Source organism: Leopardus geoffroyi, chromosome B1 (assembly GCF_018350155.1).
Source record: "Leopardus geoffroyi isolate Oge1 chromosome B1, O.geoffroyi_Oge1_pat1.0, whole genome shotgun sequence".
Lineage (NCBI taxonomy): Eukaryota > Metazoa > Chordata > Mammalia > Carnivora > Felidae > Leopardus > Leopardus geoffroyi.
Genome location: NC_059327.1, coordinates 13607434 through 13630292, shown reverse-complemented (window position 1 = coordinate 13630292; position 22859 = coordinate 13607434). Strand labels below are relative to the sequence as shown.

Sequence of the window (22859 nt, the reverse complement as noted above, 5' to 3'; positions counted from 1 at the left end):
TTCCTCGTGCTCTTCAAATCATTCTTGACATTGTCTTGGGCGAATTTAGACAATACATACATACTTTGTCAGATTATTAAAACTTCTGATTCCAAGTCTCTTCCTAGGTTACTTCTACGCTGGCTTTATCCTGCTTATCAAAACTCACTTTCTTCTTTCAGCGGCTATGGATACTTGAACCTGTTTTTTTGTTTTTTGTTTTTTTTTTGCCTTGGTTTATTTTTTTAAATTTATTTATTTTTTAATATGAAATTTATTGTCAAATTTTTTTCCATACAATACCCAGTGCTCATCCCAACAGGTGAATCTCCTTTTAATGAATTTTCTGTTTTTACTCAAAAGAATGTCCACCGCCCCTCCCCACAATATTAGGAAGCCCCTTTCCCCCATCCAAGTTAGAGGTAGAGATAGAAATTATAAATTAAGATATAAATTATTCTGAGGGAATTTATCCATAGACTTCAGAATTTTTGAAGTGTCCAGGTCTACCTTTCATTACTTTTCTAAGTCACCATTCTGTGAAACGCGTGAAATTCGTTTATGACGGAATTGGGATCATGTTTGTGTCTCTGTCGATTCTTGTTGTTCTTCTGTATCAGTGGTCTCTTCACAGGTTTGGTCTCTATGTTCATGTATGTCTCCAGGCTGATCATTCTTCTGCACTTCAAATCTACAAACTGCCTTCCAGATATTTCCATTTGGATATTACACAGGCATCAAAAACTTAGTGCATCTAAAACACATCTAATCTTCTCTAGATGTGCTGCTTTCTTCTGTATTTCCTAGTCCAGTGAATGATTCCATCATCTATCCGTCCAGTGTCTCCAAGTAGAAACCTAAATGTCATCCTTGACTCCTCCCTTCCTTTTTCTCTGCACTGAGTCAATTACCAGGTCCTTCTTTCCTTCACCCCAAATATCTCTTGAATCAGTCTCTTTCCATTTCCTAGAAACCAGCCTTCAAGCCACCATCGTGGTCCCTTGACAAGATCTCCACGACATTTTCGTTTCCCAAGTTCCAGGCGTGTCCCAACTCCTCATTCTCTACACTTCAGTCTGATGGTTTCCTCTGCCTGGAGACCTTGACCTCTCTCTACGCCCTTACCCCCAGGCCCTTGTCCCAATTGCTTCAGCCAGCAGCTCAGACAATGGCTTGGGAAGCTCCTTGAGAGCTGACTGAGCTCGCCATCATATCCCCAGTATCTAGTACCCTTCTTGGCACTATGTCAGCGCACAATGTTTTTCTGGAAGGAAGGGAAGAATGGATTCGGTTCCTACAGATAATTAGATTGAAACAGGTCAAAATGATGTCTTAAAGGGGAAGCAGAGACACCTTCCGGTTTTATTTGCTCACCCTTCTCTAACCCCTAGTACTATGCTAATCCTTGAATTCTGGTTTCTTTTTTTACCCCAACAGTTATTATTTTAAAATAGAGGTCTTGATTAATTGGACATTAACCAATCCACCCAGTTATAAAAAGCATTAGAAGAAACGTATGAAACACTATGTATAATCTTACAAAGGAAAAGGCCCCATTTATTTTTGAAGACACACAGCCCAGAATTCATAAAAAGATAAACCTTATAAAAATCTGCCTCCTACCAAGGAAAACTTCTGCATGATGAAAGATACCTAACATCTACAACACACCCAACAAAGAATTTGTTAAGTAGCATCTACCAAAATACTTCTAAAAATTAAAAAAAAAAAAAAGTCAAACAACTAACGGGAAGAAAACGGGCCAGAGAAATAAACAAACAATTAGCAAAAGAGGAAACACAAATGGCCAAGAAACATAGATAAGGATCATCAATCTAGCCAGTAATTAGAGCAATGCAAATGAAATTAATAAAGATGGGAGTCACTTTCACCTGTCAGACAACATTCCTATTTTTCACTTGTTGGACAGTTTTGTTTCTGTACAAAGATCACCTGCAGACCGTGGGCACAGAGAAATAAGCACTCTCCTTCTGATGACACGCATAGCGGCGAAACCCACGTGCGAGGCAATTTGGCCACGAAAATTAAAACGTTTAAACGCCCCTCCACCTAGAAATTTCGCTTCTTAACATCTGCCCAAAAGAAATATTTGTCCATTTACATAAGGATTTATATGCAGGTACACACACACACACACACACACACACAGATTCGCTACAGACTTGTCTTTATACTAAGAGCGGAAAAAAACCCCAGCAACACGAGGTTATTGCTAACACTTATCACAAACGGAGTAGTGGTAACATCAGTGACTACAGCTGTGTTTCTCTTCCAAAGAATAAGGTACGTCTCTTCGTACTTACTGGCTGAAAACAAACCTCTAAGATTCTTTGGCAGAATCAAATTTAGAATAGCACCAATCCCACTTAATTTTAAAACCATAAATGTGCCTATAAATTCATGGAAGAAGGAGCAGAAATATGCACAGCAAGTTGCTGACAGCAGTTAACCGTTTGAGAAATGGCAATTCACAAATTGGCACTGAGAAAGCACCGTGTGTATACTACGGTCACTACCAAAAAACTAATTCATTAATGCAGGGTTTTTTTTTTTTTAAGTTTATCCTTTATTTTGAGAGAGAGACCGCATGAGTGGGGGAGGGGCAGAGAGAGAGGGAGTGAGAGAATCCAAAGCAGGCTCTACACCGTCAGCGCAGAGCCCGACGTGGGGCTCGAACCCACGAAGCTGCGAGGTCATAACCTGAACTGAAAACTGAGAGTCCGACGCTTAACCGACTGAGCCACCGAGGTGCCCTCTAGGGAGGTTCTTAGGGTGGAGACGTGTAACACGGAGACCTGTTTCTGGAGAGGTCCCGTGCACTGCCCGTTTCTACATTGCGAAGCCTGACGTGGCAGCCGCTGGTAATGGCTGTGAGACGAGGGTCGACTTGGGAGTTGCAGCCTATGTGCCTCTGGCTTTCCTCCGCCTCTAAAACTTACTCAGAGATCGTGGGAAAACCTCATGTTTCTCGTACACTATCAGGAAGCTACTGGGAGCTTGGCTTCGAAGGGTACAAGCTGGGCTTCTCTTTCCTTGAATGTGATTTGCTTTGCTCTAAAAATTCTGTGGGGAGTGAAAGGGTTCAGACAACCTGAGTCTCTCCTAGAGTCTTTCAAACTCATACTAATTTGTCCCCCAAATCATGATCCACCAGGAAAATACATTTTAATGCTCTGAGACTCTGAATGCCGTTCTGTGTTCTGATATCTGGAGTCTTCTCGGGAAGTACTTATGATCTCCTGTAATCCTTTTTTTTCCTTTTCCCTTTTCTTTCCTCTCTTCCTCCCTCCCTCCCTCCCTTTTTCTTCTTCTTCCTCTACTTCTTTTTTTTTTTTTCATAGCTATAGATAATTTTTTAACATTTATGTATTTATTTTGAGAGAGAGTACGAGCAGGGGTGGGGAAGACAGAGAGGGAAAGAGAATCCCAAACAGCCTCTACAGTGAGCAGAGCCCAATGTGGGGCTCGAACTCACAAACTGTGAGATCGTGACCTGAGCAGAAATCCAGAGTTGGACACTTAATCGACTGAGCCACCTGGGCGCCCCTCTTCTTTATTTAAGCCATTTCCCCCCTTTCTTCCCACTTCTGTTACTCTCTCTTTTATTTATTTAATTTGTATTTGAATATGTGTTTGGAGAACACAACAGTCTCATCTTCCTGCTAGAAGTCTTTAAGATTCTATTTTCAAACATTTCCTATTTTCACTTGGTAATCTCCAAACTTAGACGGCTCCTGCCCATTCATCAGACTCCTTCCGCTGCTTACATTAACATTTCATTCATTCTTCCACTTCTGTTTTTACTGTCAGCACACTCCTACATTTCCTTGCAGTCTGAACTTTTCCTTTGTATTCTCTCTCTCATTACTGTTTTTATCTTTCTAATTTCTGACTAACCTCTACTGAGTTGTGCTTTCCCCTCCATTATCATCAGCCTCCACTTAAAAAAACAAAACAAAACAAAACTAACCTGTTCTAGGTACCTCTTCCTGACACATCCCCAGAAAGTCATACTTATGAAGGACAAAAAACCAAAAAAAACCCTACCTACACGTAAGCTGCATCACTGCTGGCATTGTATTTTGGCATATCACTGTCCTTGCATAAAGTTTAGTAGTTCTGGGCCCTCAGTCACCCAGTCTCTAAGAGAAGACTTGAGTCCCATGCCGTAAGAACCCACAGGGGACCTATCCGCTAGAGGACCAGACAGGGAGGCAAGATGTCGGAGGGAGCTAGTTAGAAAGATAAAAACACGGTAACAACTGTCAGAGATCACATATTTTGGAGAAATCACCTTGTTTGTAAGTATCTTGAGTTTCTATGAAGGTCGACAGAATTGCCTTTGGCAAGGTGTTGGCATTCCGAGGCTTGCATAGTGGGCTCACGCTATGGGGAGCCATTTAAAATCGAGAAACCAGGGGTGCCTGGGTGGCTCAGTCGGTTGAGTGTCCGGGTTCGGCTCAGGTCACGATCTCACCATTTGTGAGTTCGAGCCCCGCGTTGGGCTCACCGCTGTTAGCTCACGGCCTGCTTTGGATCCTCTGCCCACCTCTCCCTGCCCCTCCCCCGCTCTTCCTCTCAAAAATGAATAAACATTAAAACAAATCAAATCAAATCAAGAAAGCCTCTACTGAGTGAGATTCTCAGTGGGTACGCTAGGTAAGGGCGAGGATGCTTATCAAAGTACGTAGGGGGAGCTGGAGAGCTGCTTTGCCAATCTTGGGCATGAAAAGCACTGACTTTTCTCGTTTTCGAGTGAGAAGGCTATAATTTGGAGGGGGCCGGGGGCGGGGGGGGGGAAGAAGGAGAAAAAGGGTAGAAGAAGATCCTTCGTGAGATGAACAGGAATCTATTCGTTATATGAAATAGTTATTGGAGCATGTTCTCTGGTTATCCTAAAACTAAATGCTGTGGACAGCTATTAATATCCCTGTAGTGGAATCTGTTCCTTCTGTCTATCCAGCATCCATACCCCTCTCTTCTGGGGACAGAATCTCAACTTTCCTTTGGGCAGGGGGCATACTTCGGGCCGATGAGGGTCAGGCTCACACCCAGGCCGCAGTAACCACCCAACAAGGTTGTCTCCTTGTACTGGGGTTATCATGCTGTGGAACGTAAACCTAGAGCCGCTGGGGGTCATTCCGGGGAAGAGACAGTCAGACAGTGGTACCACCGCGGCACGGAGCAGAGCTGACAGATGAATTAGCCCAGATTTCTGTTACCATTGTGTCAACACCCAGGTGCAGTGATCTCTGAGTTTTTCAGTGATATAAGCTAAGAAGTGTTTCTTTTTTAAAAGCTTAAGTCCGTTTGAGTGGAATTTCCATCACGTGCAACCAAAGAGTCTTTCCTGGTGACAATAAGAAATACAAAGGCTATCCCAGCGGAGGGGAAGGTGAAAGCCTAGGGTACAGCCCGTGTTCCACAGCGAGGGGCTGTTTCAGAGGCTAATGGAGACACTCCAGAACCTACGGAATGAGGCAAAACAGGGTTCTGGTCTGACACCCCAGGCCAGGTCTCGATGCACTTCAGGGCGACCCGTTCCCAGCTCTTCACCTGCCCTCTCTCTGATCTTAGCAGCTTCACCATCAGAGCGAGTTCTGGGATAGGAATGGGCCACGGCTGAGCCCGAGGGAGGTTAACTTTGCAGGCGAAGGAAGAGTTGGAGAAGTCTTCGTAAGCCAAGGCCGGCCATGCACTGCTGATCCTTTGCTCGGAAAGCTTCCTCAGCGAGGGCAGGATCTAGTGTCGTGGTTTCCAAAGTGTCTACACGCTCCATTAGGAGATGTTATGCACAATTACCGGTCCAGCGACCATTTGTTTGTCACTTCCACCGGGTGACTTAAAAATCTTCTATTCCACTGCCTGCCTTTGTCCAGATGATCTTCCCTAACAACCTCTGTTTGATACCTGGAGCTAGATTTGAGAAGCATGTTGGGGAGGAGGCTGGTTGACTCCATTAAGAGTCGGGATCTTTGTCAGGGCCTGTACTGTAGGTAAAACACTGCCCTTAGTTCTGAAAGGCTGGTGGCCTTACATGCATGACAAGTGTTTGAGCCTTAAACCGGGTCCAACCAAACAGGAGAGTCACCTCCCACGACCGTGTGGGTGTCAGGGGAGTGGCTAAAGATAGATTCCTACAATCCGTTTTATTGGTAGTCTCTTCCTTCCGGGCCTCCTGAAGAATTCTCTCGGAAGACTGCTGTCTCTCATGCATTTTAGAGATATAAAGGGGCAGTCGGGCTCTGTGGGCAAAGACGAACACCTATTTCGTGAGATCTAGATTTTGAGGATCCGTAGGCTTAGGCAGTAGATGGGTCAAGCTGCATTTGGTAAAGGAAAGTACATTTTAGAGGGAAAGGAGGATGCTTGATCTAAGAAAAAAATGCCACTATCTCCCCAAATGTGTTGTCCTTTCTAAAAAAAAAACAATTAGGTTTACTTATTTATTTTGAGAGAGACAGAGACAGTGTGCATGGGGGAGGGGCAGAGAGAGACGGGGGGCGGGGTGGGGAGAGAGAGAGAAGCCCAAGCAGGCTCCACGCTGCCAGCACAGAGCCTGACACGGGGCTCGAACCCATGAACTGTGAGATCATGACCTGAGCTGAAACCAAAAGTTGGACACTTCACTGACTGAGTGACCCCGGGCGCCCCTCTAAAAATTTTTTCATGTATCTTCCTTCTTTAGTTCTGGGGATACTAAGCAATCTTCTTTGTTCTTGTGTCGTATAATGTTGCACAGGCTGAACTAGTAGCTATTTGTATGACATGCGGGCCAGGGCCAAATCAGCCTCTTCATCTGCTCTCCTTCCTCAGTCACTTAGCTACTTTCTGGCTAATTCACCGTTTGACCAACAGACTTTGAACAACGGATCTATAGCAGCACGAGTGAGCATACGTCTTGACATTTCAGGTACGGTCCTTATTTTAAACGTTCTGCTGTACTGACCTCACATCATGATAACGATAGCCCACGTACTGGCCAGCTTCTGTGTCTTGACTCGTCTCTATTCACGTAGTCCCCGCTTCAGTTCAAACAACCGGGTAGCTTAGGTTATAAGGCACCCGGGTTAAGATCTCCGGGTATAATACAGCTGGCATTGAGCTACCTTCTCCCAAGATCAACAAAATTAGGTTAGGCACAGGAATACAAATTATAGGAGATAAGTAAAGAATCCACAAGAGGTCTTCCGTCGGCTCAGGTTTCTCCTTGGAGAGGGAAGCCTAGAGATAGCATGGTTTCATGCTAATGAGAATAAACAAAGGGGGAACAGGCCAATTCGCGGCTGATACATTTTGAAGCAAGGGAAAAGCCTCCTTGGCTAATAACCACACTAAAGAGTTGATTAGCCCCTAAATTACTCGGCCATGTCTCTGCAGACCCAGCCCTGCCAGTTGCTTCCCTCGGAGGGAGTCTGTAACCTCCTCGGTGCGGACAAAACCTGGAATATACGATCAAGGAGGGAGAGAAGGTCTCTCCTCCCTCCCCAGGCAACAGAAAACAATGGGGCAGGGGCTTCTTGGGGAAAAGCAGGGAGGAAAGCTGCCATCTGGGCTGCGGTGGGAGAGGATTAAGGCTGCCATTCCTACAAAGCGCACGGTTAAGGGGGATCGAGGCGACAAGGTATCATTAGGCAGAAAAGGCTCTGAGGGCTAAGGACCACCATATCTACCAGGAGCAAAAGGAAAAGAGGCTTTGGCTTAAAATGGTGGCTCAAATTTCTAGACGGTCCAGGTTAAAAAAAATAGGGAAAACTGAAGAGTCTGCTAGCAACTAAGGGGAGAATGGCCGCCGTTGTCAGGAAGACGAGGCACAAACAACATTTGTTTGAGAATGGCGGTAGGCACAAGCTAGTGTGTGCGTGTGTGTGTGTGTGCATGCTGTGCCTGTGTGTGTGCATGTGTGTGTGTGTGTGTCCACATGTCTGCGTGCATGTGCACGTGTGCTTGTGTGTGAATGTCTGTGCACGTGCTTGTGTTTGTGCATGTGCGTGCATGTCCACATGCCTGTGTGTGTATGTGTGTGTGCAGGTGTATGTGTGTGCATGTGCGTGATGGGGAGGTTGAGGGTTGGTCCTGCTCACTCTGCTTCCTAGAGAACAGTAGTTAGGTCCACTCTATGCAGGAAAGAAAAGACTGTTAAATCTTCCCTGACAACCTCCTATGAATTTCAACGAGGCCAGATGAAAGCAAAAGGAAGACTGAGTAACAGCGGCTGCTACTTACGACTTACTACGTGCCTGCAGCATGCTAAGTACCTTGCATCCAGGCTCTCCCTCAGTCCTTGACCAAACTCTATTGTTGCTATTTTACAGATGAAGCAATTGTCAAGTCTCATAGGCACCGGGCAGAGTGAAGATCTGTCTCCTAAACCTGCACCTTTCCCCACACTCTACTGCTCACGTGGACATTCCCTAAAGAGCAGGTGGAAAGAAGGAGCAGGCAGGCAACTATCCTCACTCACAGAGCAAGGGACCGCGGAGTCCCCGATAGGAACCGAATCCCTCCGAAAACTCAGTCCTAAAGCTGTGCCCAAACTCCGCAGATGTCAGGTGCACCCGCTTTACCGCCGGAGAAGTAATCCCCAGCTCTCCCTCCTTATCCTCCCGAAATTGGAAGACAGTAGCACGGAGGATGGAAGGACGGGCGCAACAGGGGAAAGAATGATTTCTTAACCAAGGGCCTACACTGGGTGGACTATCGCGATTCTCTAGCCGGCGGTGACGTTTAGGATGAAAAGACGCCGAGAACGCAGCTTCGGGGAGATTGTTTTCTTTCCTTCCTATTTGACTTTTCTCCACCCCCGCCTTTCATCCGAAGAGCTTGCGAAGTGCCCCGCGTGTTTGGGAAGGTTTAGTTATTAAAACACTGCCTGCGCTGTGGTGAGGAGAGTTGTCACCTGGAGGTGAGGCAAAGCAATGGAGAACAACGGACTTTATGTAGTAAGCAGCGTGGTTCCCTTGCCTTTTCCCTGGATGAGAATCAGCTTGCATTTGTTTCAGAGAAAACAGCAAAATCACTCCATCGGCGCGCCTATGGTTTTCAGTCCACGTCACGTATGGGGATCGGATTTTTTTGGCACCCAGATAACTGTGTAACTTACGAACCCGCGCTCTGGCACGCTCTTGGTTTCACGCTCGGCATCTCTTACCTCCTTCGTTGTCCTTACTGTCTGTGCAGAGAGTCTCCATGGCCACATCACATCCCGCTCCTCTCCACCCTGGCTGGCAGACACAATGCCAGCCGTTTTGGTCCAGCGTGCATCTCCCATTACTGTTGCACAGACCAGGACAACCCTCTGTCAAAGGAGACAAAGAAGGACAACACAAGCGATTTGAGGATTGAAAGTTTTCGCACCTAAAATAAACAGATAAGGGACACTTAGTGGGAACAGGCCTGTGTAAACAGCACAAATACTGTAATTGCACATGAATAGAAACAGCAACAGTCTCTAAGGAATCTAATTCTTATCCAAGTGGCATCTTTGATTGGCCTGACCCTTGAGACACCACTTACCTGCGCAGGACAGAAATATATGCGACAATCCGCTAACTAGCTGCAGGCCAGACAAAATTAACTTAATTTTTTTTTTTTTTTCCTTTGGCAAAGCAGCAAGGTTGATTGTATGGTGTGAAAAAGCACCCCGACAAGGTAATTTCAGAATCCCTGGCATAGCTTTTCGATCTGTTGTAAACGGTAGCGGTCACTCATCAGGACGTGCCTTCTTAAAGCACCTCGTTGCTTTAAAAAAGTCCCTCCACATTCAGAAGCATGGAAGCCGGTATGAGGATGCGAACGATGTTAACAAGAGAACGTTAATTTTATCTGGCCTCAGAGTTGCCGTACCTTCATGTGAAATTACAGTGCATTAAATAAGTGCACAAAGTATAGGCCAGGATTGATGACTATACTTTATGCCAAGAGTACATTCCTTTTCACAGAATAAGCAAAGCCCAGGAAATAGTGAAGCAGCTTTAGCGTCTATTCTAACAAACATCAGGATTCAGGCTGCATACGGATGGGACAGGACCGACAGGATTTCCAACTAAATGTAATAGCTGTGCATATTTGATTACTTAGGACGGACAAAATGAAATACCATAAGGACCACAATAAAACATTGAGAGACTGAACAAAAACACGGTAGTGACGTGCTTCAAGACAGATAGCGAAGAGTGATATTTTGTGACAATCTCCCTAAGGCTTTTATGCTGTTACCTTTATATCCTATCTTGTCTGCTTTTATGGGCAAGGAGGGAAAATTTGGGAAACAATTAAAATAATTTAATATACCCAAAATCTATAATTGTTTCAGTCTAACATGACATTAAAAAAAAAAAGCAATTTTTGCCACTTCCTACTGATGATATCTGGCAGCCAAATGATCTGTTTATGAGGATGACACTTAGGTAGATTCTGGTCTCTGGTGTTCTGGTCTATGAGTGTGATGGGACACTGACAGAAACAAGGATAGAAATGCTCCAAAATTATAAGAATAATGGGCTATTAATCAGAACTCCTTGGAGTGAATTATTTATAATTTGGCGCAAAATACATACTGGCCCAAAGTGCTTGCTATAGCCACTGGGGTTTGTTACCCGGCTTCTTATAATTAGAATGCTACTCTTGTCTCGGTGACGAAATTTAAGGGAACGATCTGTTTAAAGATGTTTGTTTTATGTCTGTATTAAAAGAATTATTCATATATTGGTCTCCCCTCCTCCACTGTGGCACTTGAAATGAAAATATCTCCAAGAGACGGTCTGTCTCTTAAGATTAGAGCTAATAGACAGAAGAGTGTTCTGACAGTCTCTTGTGGCAGGGTAAAATGAAATTATACTTATGGATACCATCAGGTCAGGACAGGATTAATTCTGCTGCTTCTTTTCTTTCAGACAATTACCATCTGCATTTATGGATTTTCAATACCTAAAAGGTGAATCTTCCTTCCAAACGTTTTTGTTTTGTTTTTAACGAAAAAGAAAGATTTAATCGTCCCACTGACAGGTGCCACAGCTGACTGCACGCACCCAAAGTTATTATACGAAAGCCTGGATATTGCCATGAATATTGTCATATTCTAATGAAAAGCACAAACAAGGAATAGAAAATAGGTAATCTGAGGAGAAAGGGGGAGGGGGTTTTCTCTTCTGAAAAAATATTTTCCACCTATTTCTACGAGAACTGAAGAGACGAGAATCTGCTGTTTTCTGCCGAGCCATGTTACCCTTTCTGTTTTACGGAATGCACGGTAATTTTGTTGTTTCTCAGAAAATAACAGAACATAAATTATGATATCACATATATTTTGGAACATTTAGAAGAAGCCAAAGAAGTTTCCATATAAGGATAAATGAGATTGCTCTCAACATATATTATCCAGAATCTTCTTTAGGTTGACAATTTCTTATTCTGTGATAAGAGAGTAAGCGTTTGTGATTCTTCAAGGCAGAATTTAAGGCTCGTTAGCTGAACTGCCAACAGCGAAGCTCTTAAGGCAAAGAAAAAAGAAAGAAAGAAAGAAACAGAAACAAAAAACAGCAAATATACTGTTATCTTCAGTTTTCGGTTCCAGTGAAAACTAATGCTCTTACATAGGGATGAAATCTGTGATAACCCAAAATTATAAAAATGAGACACAGACACTGAAGTCTCAGTCCTTTAAATCCAAGGCATTTCACATAATGTAAGCCTCATTTATAAGTTACAAAAATATGCATGAGAAACAGTCTAATTTCATACCTAGTATGATCTGATACACAGTTATAGATAGATATATATGGAGATATGTCAACAAAGAGCAAGTATACAGTACCTTTAACTATCTTATCCAAATAGTGAGCTTGAGAAATTAAAAAGGAAAAAAAAGAACAGACAGACATTTCAGAAGTGTCACATGGGACAAGGAAATTTTCAGAATTTACATGCAAATTGAGTAGCTGCAGCCGACATAAGATTCACATCACACGACAGAGATGTACTTCATTATCTTCTAACACTGCAATATATCCACGTTTCAGCTCATGTGGTCGTGATTCCAGGAAATACTCCGCATGTGCAAGGACAGTATGCAGGTAACACTACCTTTCCCAGACGAGTTGGAATGCCCCCACCCTGCTCCGTCTTGAGATTATCCTTTAATGGCTAAGTAGAACAAATGGAATTAATTCTTTGTACTTACGAAATTGGGAAATTTACGACGGCGAGGGCTCTTTTCACTAAAGAAGTTGGGAAATTTACAACTATGAGGGCCACAAAGAAACTTTTGCGGGGGGGGGGGTAGAAAATAATTCTAACGTTTGCAAGTTCGTTTTTAGCAAAGTAGTTTCATAAGGGTTGCACAATGAAGGGCGAAAAGGACCACACGGGAGGAGCCCTGGAGGAACCATTTACGTGTGTTCTGATGCTGTCTTTCTTCAACCTGAGAGATGAACCCACAGAAATCGTGCTTCCCTCACCTTCTGTCTCGAATGACTTGTGGATTTACATATTATCAAACTTCCGCGTTGAATACACAAAAAAGGGAGGTTATTTTGAATCCTTAAGCAAATGGAGCAAACTTACTATACTATGAAAAAGGCACGTGTACACTGTGCAGAGAATGATTACCCAGCAGCCCTTGACCACACAGCGGATGGGCAGTGACGCATCGCATACGTGGTCAGTCCGTGAGGAAATACAGACTGTTCCAAGGTCCTGTTTCTTTTCAGGATCCAGCCTGGAATAAGCTGTTTCTCACAACTGCTCTGTAGAAACAGTCAGGATTAAGGTCTTTCACTGGACCTGTCCACTTAATCTTTCATGAGGTTACAATGAGGCTACACCTTTTCTCTTGAACAGAGGCAGAAATACCTCTCTCGGGCTTCACCAGCAGAGAGACGTAATATATTCTTAATAAGCCTGAAATCTGCCTGCTTTGTCAGAATTCATACATCTTTAATGATCTAAAATTGCTTTTCAAAGATGCTTCTGTTGATTATTTTTCGTTACTGACACATGCAAGTGAAAACCGAACTCCTAACACGATGATTTAAGCTCTAACAGGTTTGGTAGTTCTGTCGTGTGCAGAAACAAAACCGTAAACGCTTCTGACACATGTGTGCCCGTGGATGTAAAAGGATTCTTCATGTTGCCACAGGACTCCATTAGAGGCTTCTGAACTGCATTTAAAAATAAGTGTGTTCATAACTAATTGACAACATACTGCAGGGGAAATTAAGGTGAGGCAACACTCTCAGGTACTACTCGGAAATTATAACTTAATAAAACAATTCTATTTTCAAACGTTAAAGCAAAAACGTACCATTGGATAACATCATTCATGTAATTTCTCAATAATCCCTTCCGAACACTATATAATCTAGGAGAGCCTCATAATAGCTCCACTGATGATCTAAACAGAAACAAAGCGCCTTTAAAAATTCTGGAGTTTCTGGTTCAGATAGGGCAGTACTTTTGGAGGAATTCTGAATTTATAAAAAGTCATCACGCGGATCTAGCTGGAGAGCTGTTTGCTTTCACATGGGGTCCACTTCAGTTAATGCAACCAAAATAAGGAATGTAATTAACTCTGATCTGGATTAGTAGTTTGAAAGGAGGAATGAATTATTTCTAATCCAGCCAATCCCATTATCTTAGCAAACAATCAATTACACAAAACAGTGGTTTGATTAAAAGTAACGGCAGGTTTCTCATCAGGTCAAGAGAACAACAAAAGTGGTGATGAAATCAGAAAATATATTTAAAATGTATAGCAGGTTAAAATTCATATGCCACTCTAAATATGAAAAATGCTTAACATAAATAAATTTTGCAAATGGTTAAAACCCAACCAAAAGAATAATATCTGTACTGAGAAAGAGATACTAAGATTTGCCATTTGCATTTTATATCCTAGGGAATAACTGTGAGGCTGTTAGTTTAAAACTAATGGAGAAAAGGGGTAAAAACTACCACGTGTATTTTGTCCTCGAAGATTAACATTTCTGACACTACCACAAAAGGCTCGTGCTGCAGAATAAAGATGTTAAAAGGAGGTGTCGATAGATGGGGTTCAAATGATTATTAAAAATCATAATTGCAACAATAAAAACATCATTAGATAAGCCACGACAGGAAATAATCAGAAAAATGCAGGCATGTTGTAAGAAGCCATTAGGAACAATAATCGTAAAAATAATACAGTATATTTAAAAATTAATATTCCTAACAGTTGCTGAAACGCACATTAAGTTGCAAAAAAATTGCTTTGAAAATGAATGAGTGTATTCTGACACCAAAACCAAGTCCTTCCTATTAGACCTACTCACCAAAAGTTTCAAATTTGTTTTATAGAAGAAAACTCTTATAAAAATGAGTGCCAGACATATAAAATGGAGCCCTTTTAAAAAACTATTCTCCAGTAAAATGTTGTATTCATAAAACACTTTCCCGGGAGTTTCAATTATTTATCTTTTAAAAAGACCCATGTGGGAATAGGGGGTGGGGGGGTATTACCGTATTTCCTGTAAGATAGTGATTCTTAATCTTTCTGGGGTCTCGGGTCAGTGAGAAAAGTAGCAGGAGTTACAGACTCTCCCCTGAGAAACAATGCACACAATGCACACACAAAATGCTATGATTTTAGCTCTTCCATGGGCTCTGGTTCTATAAATCGTAGACTGTGAACACTTGTCTGATGTATTAACGATTTCCAAATTTCTCGTTCTGCTCCAGGTCTCCGTCCCGGTTCACGATAATCCAGGGGACACACATGAAGTGCCGTGATCCCAGCTCTCCTCCCTGAGGATGATAACAGAGGCTGACTTTGTGCCAGGTACTGCTCTAAGCGCTCCCTATCTCTCATTTGATCTCTCCCACAACCCTGCGATATAAATACAGCTGATACAGTAAGTGCAGATGCAGAGACTGAAGAGGGAGAGACATGTGTGCAAGGTCACAGCCTTGCGATCTCGGTCAGCATGCCTCTTCCGGCTCGCAAGTACTTTGCAATTATTCCCGACCTAACATGAAATAGATACTACTTTCTCATCGGCCACAGGGTGCTTCTGCTGTCTCCTAGCTGCCTCCTACATGGCTTCCTTGGGAAATGGCCCGGTGGATCTAACGTAAATGGCAGAACGCAGATGAAGGAGTGTCTTTCAGATGTCAGAGCTATTTCTTGGTCTTCATCGTCTATTGTCTCTCTTTCCGAATACATTCAGATCCGCAGTCATCTCTAGAACGTAACACATGAGACGACGAGTCGGGTTTCGAGCCCACGCGTTGGCGGTCCCTGGTCTACTTGCTGGATCAGGTGGGCAAAGACTCTCTGAAACCGTAGATGTGGAAGAACGGTTTGGGTCATCACAAATATTTTCGTGATGGGATTAGCCCATAAACCTGCAGGATCACCAAAGCAAATGAGTGGTACTGTGTCCTTTTCATAGACTCCCCTCTGGGTACTTCTTTTCAAAAAGAACGATTTCTCTTTTCAAAGCCCCTGATGACCGTATCTTCCCACTTCATGTTTTGGGGAAGATGAATGGAGGTGCACACAAAATGATCTACTCTTGTCTGTACCCCTTTCTAACGAGCTGGAGTCTAAGGCCCCTTCGGAGGGACCTTGCTCATATTTAGTCCTGTACGGTTTTTAATTCTAATGCGTAGACTAGAAAGGAATAGCAACGCTTTTGGAATTTCTACCTATAGGTTGTCGCCTCGTCTGCTTATCTATCAAAATTATGGGCACCCTCCTCCCTCCATTTCCTTCGGTTATCTGATTCTTCCTTTTTTTTCTCCCTGAGCGCTTCTCATGGAAGAAGTCCAGGGGTATGATCACAAGGGCAAATGTAAAAGGAGAAGGGTTGAATCAAGAACTCGCTGTGATCAATTCATTAAGAGATGCCATAAAAATACAAGGCTTTATTGATAGATAGATAGAGGAGACCGAATGTGTAAATCTCCATTAGAAATGTCAACTCCAAGGCCATGCTAATTCCCATATTCCCAATGGCTGGCTCACAAGGGATTCTTAATATCTGCTGAACAAAATGATTAAATGTACTTACTATGGCGGTTCTAGGGTGTCTTACATGTGTTTGCAGCTTTTGAAGAAACTCTTTGAATAATACAGACATAGATATATGATGAGTAATAATAATACTTTTTGAGAAAGAACCATGGGTGAGCAATACCTCATTTCCTAAACCCTCCCCCTCCTTCACGCACCTGTTCCTCTCCCTTCATGCAATCCATCCACCCCAATTACACACAGTAGTATTAACAATAAATACCATTTGCTACTCTAGGTGCTGAAACCTATGCCAAGCACTGTCCATGAGACGCTGACTTAACTGTCACCACCTACAGGGCAACAGGTACTTTTATTATCTTCCCCGGTTCACAAATGAAGAAACTGAGGCACAGTGAAATAACTTCCTCAAGGTCAAAATGCTAGCGAGTGGCAACACCAAAATACCAACCAGGCAGTCCGTGGCCACAGACTTAATAAATCAGTTATATTTACAACAAGAGTCAGAACGGCGTACCCACGTAAGGTAGATTAGAAGCATCATCTGTTTATGGAATGGTTGATAAATTTACTTGAATGAAAACATAAGATGAAAAAAAACCCCGTGGAAATCGTTAATTCAACATTGGCAATTAAAGGGGGGCCCAGGAAGTAAGATCAGAATCCAAACTAATTTGAAATATCAACCTACTGACACAGCTTCATAAGTAAGAGTACCTTATGTAGACTCAAGAAAGCTTTATGATATATGCTATAACCTGTTCATAAAACCCAAAGTTTGAAAAACCAATTGGCAAGATATTAAGACTGAGGGATAAAACCAGGAAAGACTTAAAGCAAGTGAGTTTGAACAACAAAAGGACCGCAGTAGTTAAGGTAAAATTCTGTACAAAGAAATATCTTTTGAGTGGTAATCCTAAAGATAGTTGCCCATTTGAATATGAGGTCAAAGGAGTATATATGTCTGCTTTGAGGAAGAACTGGGATATTTGGAGGTCTACACAGAATATGATTAAGGCCAAGTTTGCTTTCCTTTTACTGTCAAAGGGATTCTTCAAAACACAAAGAAGAAACAAGGGCAAACCAAGGTGGTTGTATATACGTTAGACAGCTCACAAGGGAAAAATAGAAATAGTCTGTGTATACGTAAATGCTGATGCGTATGGTTATGAACTACTCACATTGTTTTCACTGTTGACAATATGCTTGGTTGGAGCGTATTCAACAGAACAGTATTTTCACTGGGCCACTGAATGGACTCCTGGGCAGAGCCCAGACATAGGCAAATAACACAGAATCCGGAAGCTGGAAGTATTTCTCAGTTTAATTACAACATTAAAATCTTAAGGGCCCGTCTTCAAGAGAGGATAATTCAATCAGATGGGCACGTAATGAAATACAGACATATTCTCCACTATGGCGATTACTGCAACATCCTTGGAATCGAGGACACATTTTAATTTAGCATTGTGTGTTTCCTCATTCTTTATGACACAGACTTAAAAAAATGATTCACATTAGTATCTCATTAAAGTTGTAAGTAGGTATCCTTCTTAGGTTATTCACTACCAGTTCCTGGAGAATGACAGAAAAGCAACAATCTGCAATAGGTACATATTAAATCCATTTATTCCAACCAGTAAGTGTTTAAATCAGTGTGCATGCTGCACACCCATTGGTTCCACGCTCCTTGATTGGGGCCCACTGCCAATTACGGATTACCTTGTCGTAAAGGATTATGGCAGAGATGTAATTTTACATTCCATAAAACAATTTACTCGGGCCCCTGACAATATGTTCTCCCCCCCCCTCCCCCCCCGCCATAGAATTCTCAATCTAAGACCAGGATAAAACATCACAAGTATTTTATCCTCTTTAGAAGAGTCACTAAGCTTGAACTGTAACGACTAGAAAGTGAGGCTGTGCCAGCAAAGAAAAACAGTTCGTGTGAGTATGTTTGTGGACGTGCGTGCGTGCACGGGTTGTTTCAAAGAGCTCTCGCGCCCCTAAAATCGGCAATGCGCTTTTGAAAACAACCTGTTTCAAATACATTGTTTCTGAAACTTCCCATATTTTATTCCTTTTGTGGGTTGGAAATGTGGCGAACAAAGTATCGGCACAAATACGCTGCTTCTTCCACGCAGCTGCCCACGCGAAATACCACTTTTCAGTTTGGAACACTAACCTGAGACCTTCTAAAAGAGCGAAATAATATTTTCCCTGATTTAAATCAGTCCAGAAAAAAAAAATAGGTGCTATGGAAAAGGTGCTCTGCCAGAAACCAAATTTTATAAAGTTAGCCTTGGTGGGCAAAGTGCCATCAGAAGCTGCAAAGCTCTGTAAGGGTAACGGATGGAAAAATATTTGGTATTTTCCTTCCGCGCAGAATTTCCTGCCTGACTGTGAGCTACGTCCACATGATGGAAGTGGCAGGGGGACACTCAAGAGTCCACGCAGCACACTCACTGACGCTGGCACGGACACAGCCACGCAAAGAGATGAGCATTGGTTAGCGTGGGATACGGCCGGCTTGGGGTGGTCTTTGCACACGGCACGACTTCAGCCCCCCGGCCATCCACGTAACCACGTCAGTAGCACGTTTGTACTCCCTGTCTGGGTTTACTGCACGACATAAACAAAACCACACTTTCTGAGGATTTGCTAGATTGAAAAATAATCAGGCTATGTTTTAGCGCCCTGACTGGGGACCGAAACTACCCAGAGACAGCTCTTAACATTAATCAATACAAACGGTAATGCGAATATTTTTCACGCTAGAGGACTATTCGGCTTTTCAATTGATACGATGAACTTGGTTTTGCCAATTATTAGAGTGGCGTTTGTGTGCTCCAAGCAAGTCCAGTGGCGGGAAACCATAAAAATAACCCACTGATCTGATCAATTGCAATGCATATAATTTCTTGGTTGCATTAGTTTTGCCTGTGCATAAAATTTAATAATTAAGAAAAATGCACAGAATAAGACTTGTAAATAATTGTGCAACATACATCGGGTCTTCCTCTTACTGGTTTTCTCGAACGTATCAGGAAAAACAATAAAAACATAACTGAACAATCTTTACCTCCCCTAGGACAAATGGTAACTTCTTTTGGGAAAGTCAGAGATAAATCATAGATGCATCAAAAGTGATTTGCAGAGATAAATCTATCTTATAGATGTATCTCATAGATGCATAGATGCATCAAAAGTGATTTACAGAGATAGTAATTTTTATTGGTGGGTGACAGAAGAGTGTGCACAGAAGTTTAAACTTGGGTTTTGGGGGGTGCCTGGGTGGCTCAGTCAGTTAGGCGCTCGACTTTGGCTCAGGTCACGATCTCACGATTTGTGGGTTTGAGCCCCGTGTCGGCTGAGCCTGGAGCTTCAAGTTCTGTGTCTCAAGTTCTGTGTCTCTCTCTCTCTGCCCCTCCCCCACTCGCACTCTGTCTCTGTGTCTCTCAAAAATAAACAAATGTTAAAAAAAAAATACATTTGCATGTTGAGCACTACACTTTGCCGGCACTGGTAAAGTACCGGTCTACACATGGGTCAGCCTACTCATTTCAGCCGAGAAAAAAATGGGAAGTAAGTTTAAATTCTGGAAGGAGGCATGTAGAGTCTTCTATCATGGGTTACAAGTTTCTTCGATCTTTCACAATATAAATTAATTTTCCTCAAGCTGTTTCTGTTGCTGCGGTTGGTACTCTTATCTTGGCAAACCATGGGTCCAGTCATCAGTTAGAATTTAAATTTTGCTGAACTAAAGACGTGAACACGTTATCACTGAGACATCGCTGACATCATTTGTTACCGCACAACAGCCAATCAAACGTGATTCAGCTTTTTGGAATAAAGAACAAATCGCAACTTGTCCTTATAGATTTTGCGTTCCCTCATTAGTCATTGTATTTGAGCCAGCTAAGTCAGTAGTTTCTAAAGGCGTACCAATATCTGTATAAATACAAACGCAAGTCACTTTGACGGTAACTACCTGGAAACGAAGGCATTTAAATATCCTCTTTTACACGCATACCTCCGTCATCATATCGCAATTTTGCTGAAAACTTTTCATTTTGTTTTCCATTATGAAATGGACTGAGCAGACAGGATGGAATATGTGTTGCTAACTTCTGGAGCAAAATGATGTATGTTTGTGCGTCACCATTCCTTACGCCGGGGAAGTCCACTGCGGGCTGAGCAAGCTTCCCCAGGGGCTAGTGGTAGTCATTGCGGGTGATATGCTGGTATATGCAGTCATAACTGACGTACGTCTAGGCTCTTACTACGTGGCTTGTATTTACACTGGTCACGGTTCAGAGGATAATGCTTTTAGGGGCAGGAAAGAGTTAGCGTATGGGTAATAAACATATAGATAGTTTTCCCTTTGTTTTTAATGGCGGCTATATGGTGATTTTTTTTTTCCTTGCTTACACCAGTGTATTTGGAGTGGATTACTCACATGCATAATAATCACTCCTGGGGACTCGTCTTAAAAGCCAAGAGTTGGAGTGTATGTGAAAAGCATTATTTTGCCCTTCACTGTTCACGGGGGGGGGGACTAATTAATGAATACCTAACGCCATTAATTCACAATTAGATCACTTATGTTTAACCACATGCTTTCTATGCACACATATATAAATATTAATTTTGAATAGAATGATAATCATTCAGCATCATAACAATTAAACAGCTGTAACCTGTCTCATGTGTTAAGTGACAGAGCTGCAGGCAAGCTCTGTAAGCAGATGGTCTTACCCACCCATGCTCGATGTTAAAGACTTTTTAAAAAAAGAGGTGTTGACAAATCCGAACAAGTAGGCATAGTTCTAATGCAAATCGGCCAATTTGCAATGTAGATTGCCCTAAAAACTAATTTGGTGTACAGGAAAAAATTAAGCTCTGTTGTTAAAGGAAGACATTATATTACATTTGGATATAGTAGATTCTTCACCAACATAATTATTTGCTAATTTCATTCAACCAACAGAGTTTAATGGAAAAGCAGCTGGCAAAGTATTCATATTTATGGACTTCCTTTGACTGCTCCTTAATTTATCCAAGGCACATGGCGGCTAAACCCCAGAAATAATAGCCATATTTCAGACAGCTGTTTTCCAGCTTCACTAAAGAGGCACTCAAAAAGGAGAGGGTCAGTGAACCAACCCATCATGAAGAAGAGTGATTAAAATTGTGTGCCTCATTCTTCCACCCTTACATTAAACCGAGTGCAAAGTTCTGACTTTTTACTTACTCCACTGGGGTAATAAGGATCTCTACATATAATGAAAATGACTTAAAATCCACATTAACTCTCCACAGTTACCTGGCTCGAGTTTTAGGGAGAATGGACATATTAGGGAGAATGGAATAATCTGACACTACTTACGGTCTGTCTCCTCCTTGCTAGCATTGTTAAACAGCTGACAACATCATGTTTTCATTCCCAAATACCTTGAACCTAAACCTCTCATAGAAGCCTTCTGATGAACTTGGCAAGAGTTGAAAGGAGTGTTTTTCATCTTTATTTCTAGTTAAGTTGCATACCCAGTCAACTGAACTTTAAAACCTCTTGTATACTAGGTTTTGGTGGATATTAAGGTCTTAGATGCTTTTTAAGAGATGCAAATCAATGAAGTGTTCCAAGTGGAAAAAAATACCGTAGTGTATCAGTAAAGAAACACAATGGCAGGCTGTTAATAAAACAATATAAATTTGACATATAACTGGTGTGTATTCAGACACCATGTCTCTCCATAAACTTTTAAAAGACAATTTAAATTGACTTCAGATGAGAAATGAGGTTTAAAAAGCAAAAGGGAACTCCTGGGTATGGATAGATTCATACTTAAAAAATCTGTTACGGCATCTAACATTTTTTTTAATGTTTATTTATTTATTTATTTATTTGTGAGCAAGAGAGAGACAGACAGACAGAGAGAGAGAGAGAGAGAGAGAGAGAGAGAGTGTGTGGGGGAGGGGCAGAGAGAAAGGGAGACACAGAATCCAAAGCAGGCTCCAGGCTCTGAGCTGTTAGCACAGAGCCCGGCGCGGGGCTTGAACTCACAAGCCATGAGATCATGACCTGAGCCCAAGTCGGATGCTTAACCGACTAAGCCCCCCAGGCGCCCCTAATATTTTAATTCAAAGTTAACAGATTCAAAATTTTCTGTAATATAATAATTATGATTTATAAACTATTCCCCTAAGCACCTGCACAGTAAATCATTTTTGGAGACTAAAAAGAAAAACTAGCTAGAAAACCACTAAGTTCATGGTGGGAAATAAACACAAGATAGTAAAAAAAAAAAAAAAAAAAAAAAAAAAAAAAAAGGAATCAGGTTGATCAATTCTAAAGAAATCAGGCATATTTCAATGAGATCTAAGCCATCAAAAAACAACATAAATAATCAGCATTTTCTTATAGACTGCTCTGATTTGAGAAAAATGACAGTGGATTTATTCCTCCATTTTTTTCTGAACATACAGCCTTTATAGCCGGTGGCACTTATAGTAAGCTGAGTAGGAGTACGATCAATTTATAGCAGCTATTGAGACCCAAGTAACACCACAGGAGGCAGATGGGAGGGAGAATCTGTACACAAATAACAATCACAGTATAGAATTCATTATTCTATGACCCTGAAGTACGTGAAGCATATTTCTTCTAAAGAACTCAAAATTCCTATGCGTGTAGGCCATGTGTAAATCATCCACATGGAAAGACACATGTTACGTCCAAATACATTCACCCTCAAAACAGATACTGCATTCAGAACTGGGTTTTAGAAACTCTAAAAAAAAAAAAAAAAAAGGTCCCTTTTCTAAAGTATAGAACACATTTAAC

General features: G+C 42.0%; 1 protein-coding gene across 24 annotated transcripts in view; it reads right to left on the bottom strand.

The window, feature by feature from the left end:
• The window catches only part of TENM3 (teneurin transmembrane protein 3), a 1282904-nt gene that overhangs the window by 72244 nt on the left and 1187801 nt on the right, over window positions 1-22859 (bottom strand). For 12 of the 24 annotated variants that reach the window (XM_045452418.1, XM_045452429.1, XM_045452443.1 and 9 more), the window contains one exon: window positions 9152-9298. In XM_045452418.1, the coding sequence (XP_045308374.1) occupies window positions 9152-9298 (147 nt within the window). Of the gene's footprint in view, window positions 1-9151; window positions 9299-10218; window positions 10240-11815; window positions 11843-22859 lie in introns of all 24 variants that reach the window. The other 12 variants (XM_045452383.1, XM_045452387.1, XM_045452410.1 and 9 more) reach the window with 3 other exon arrangements.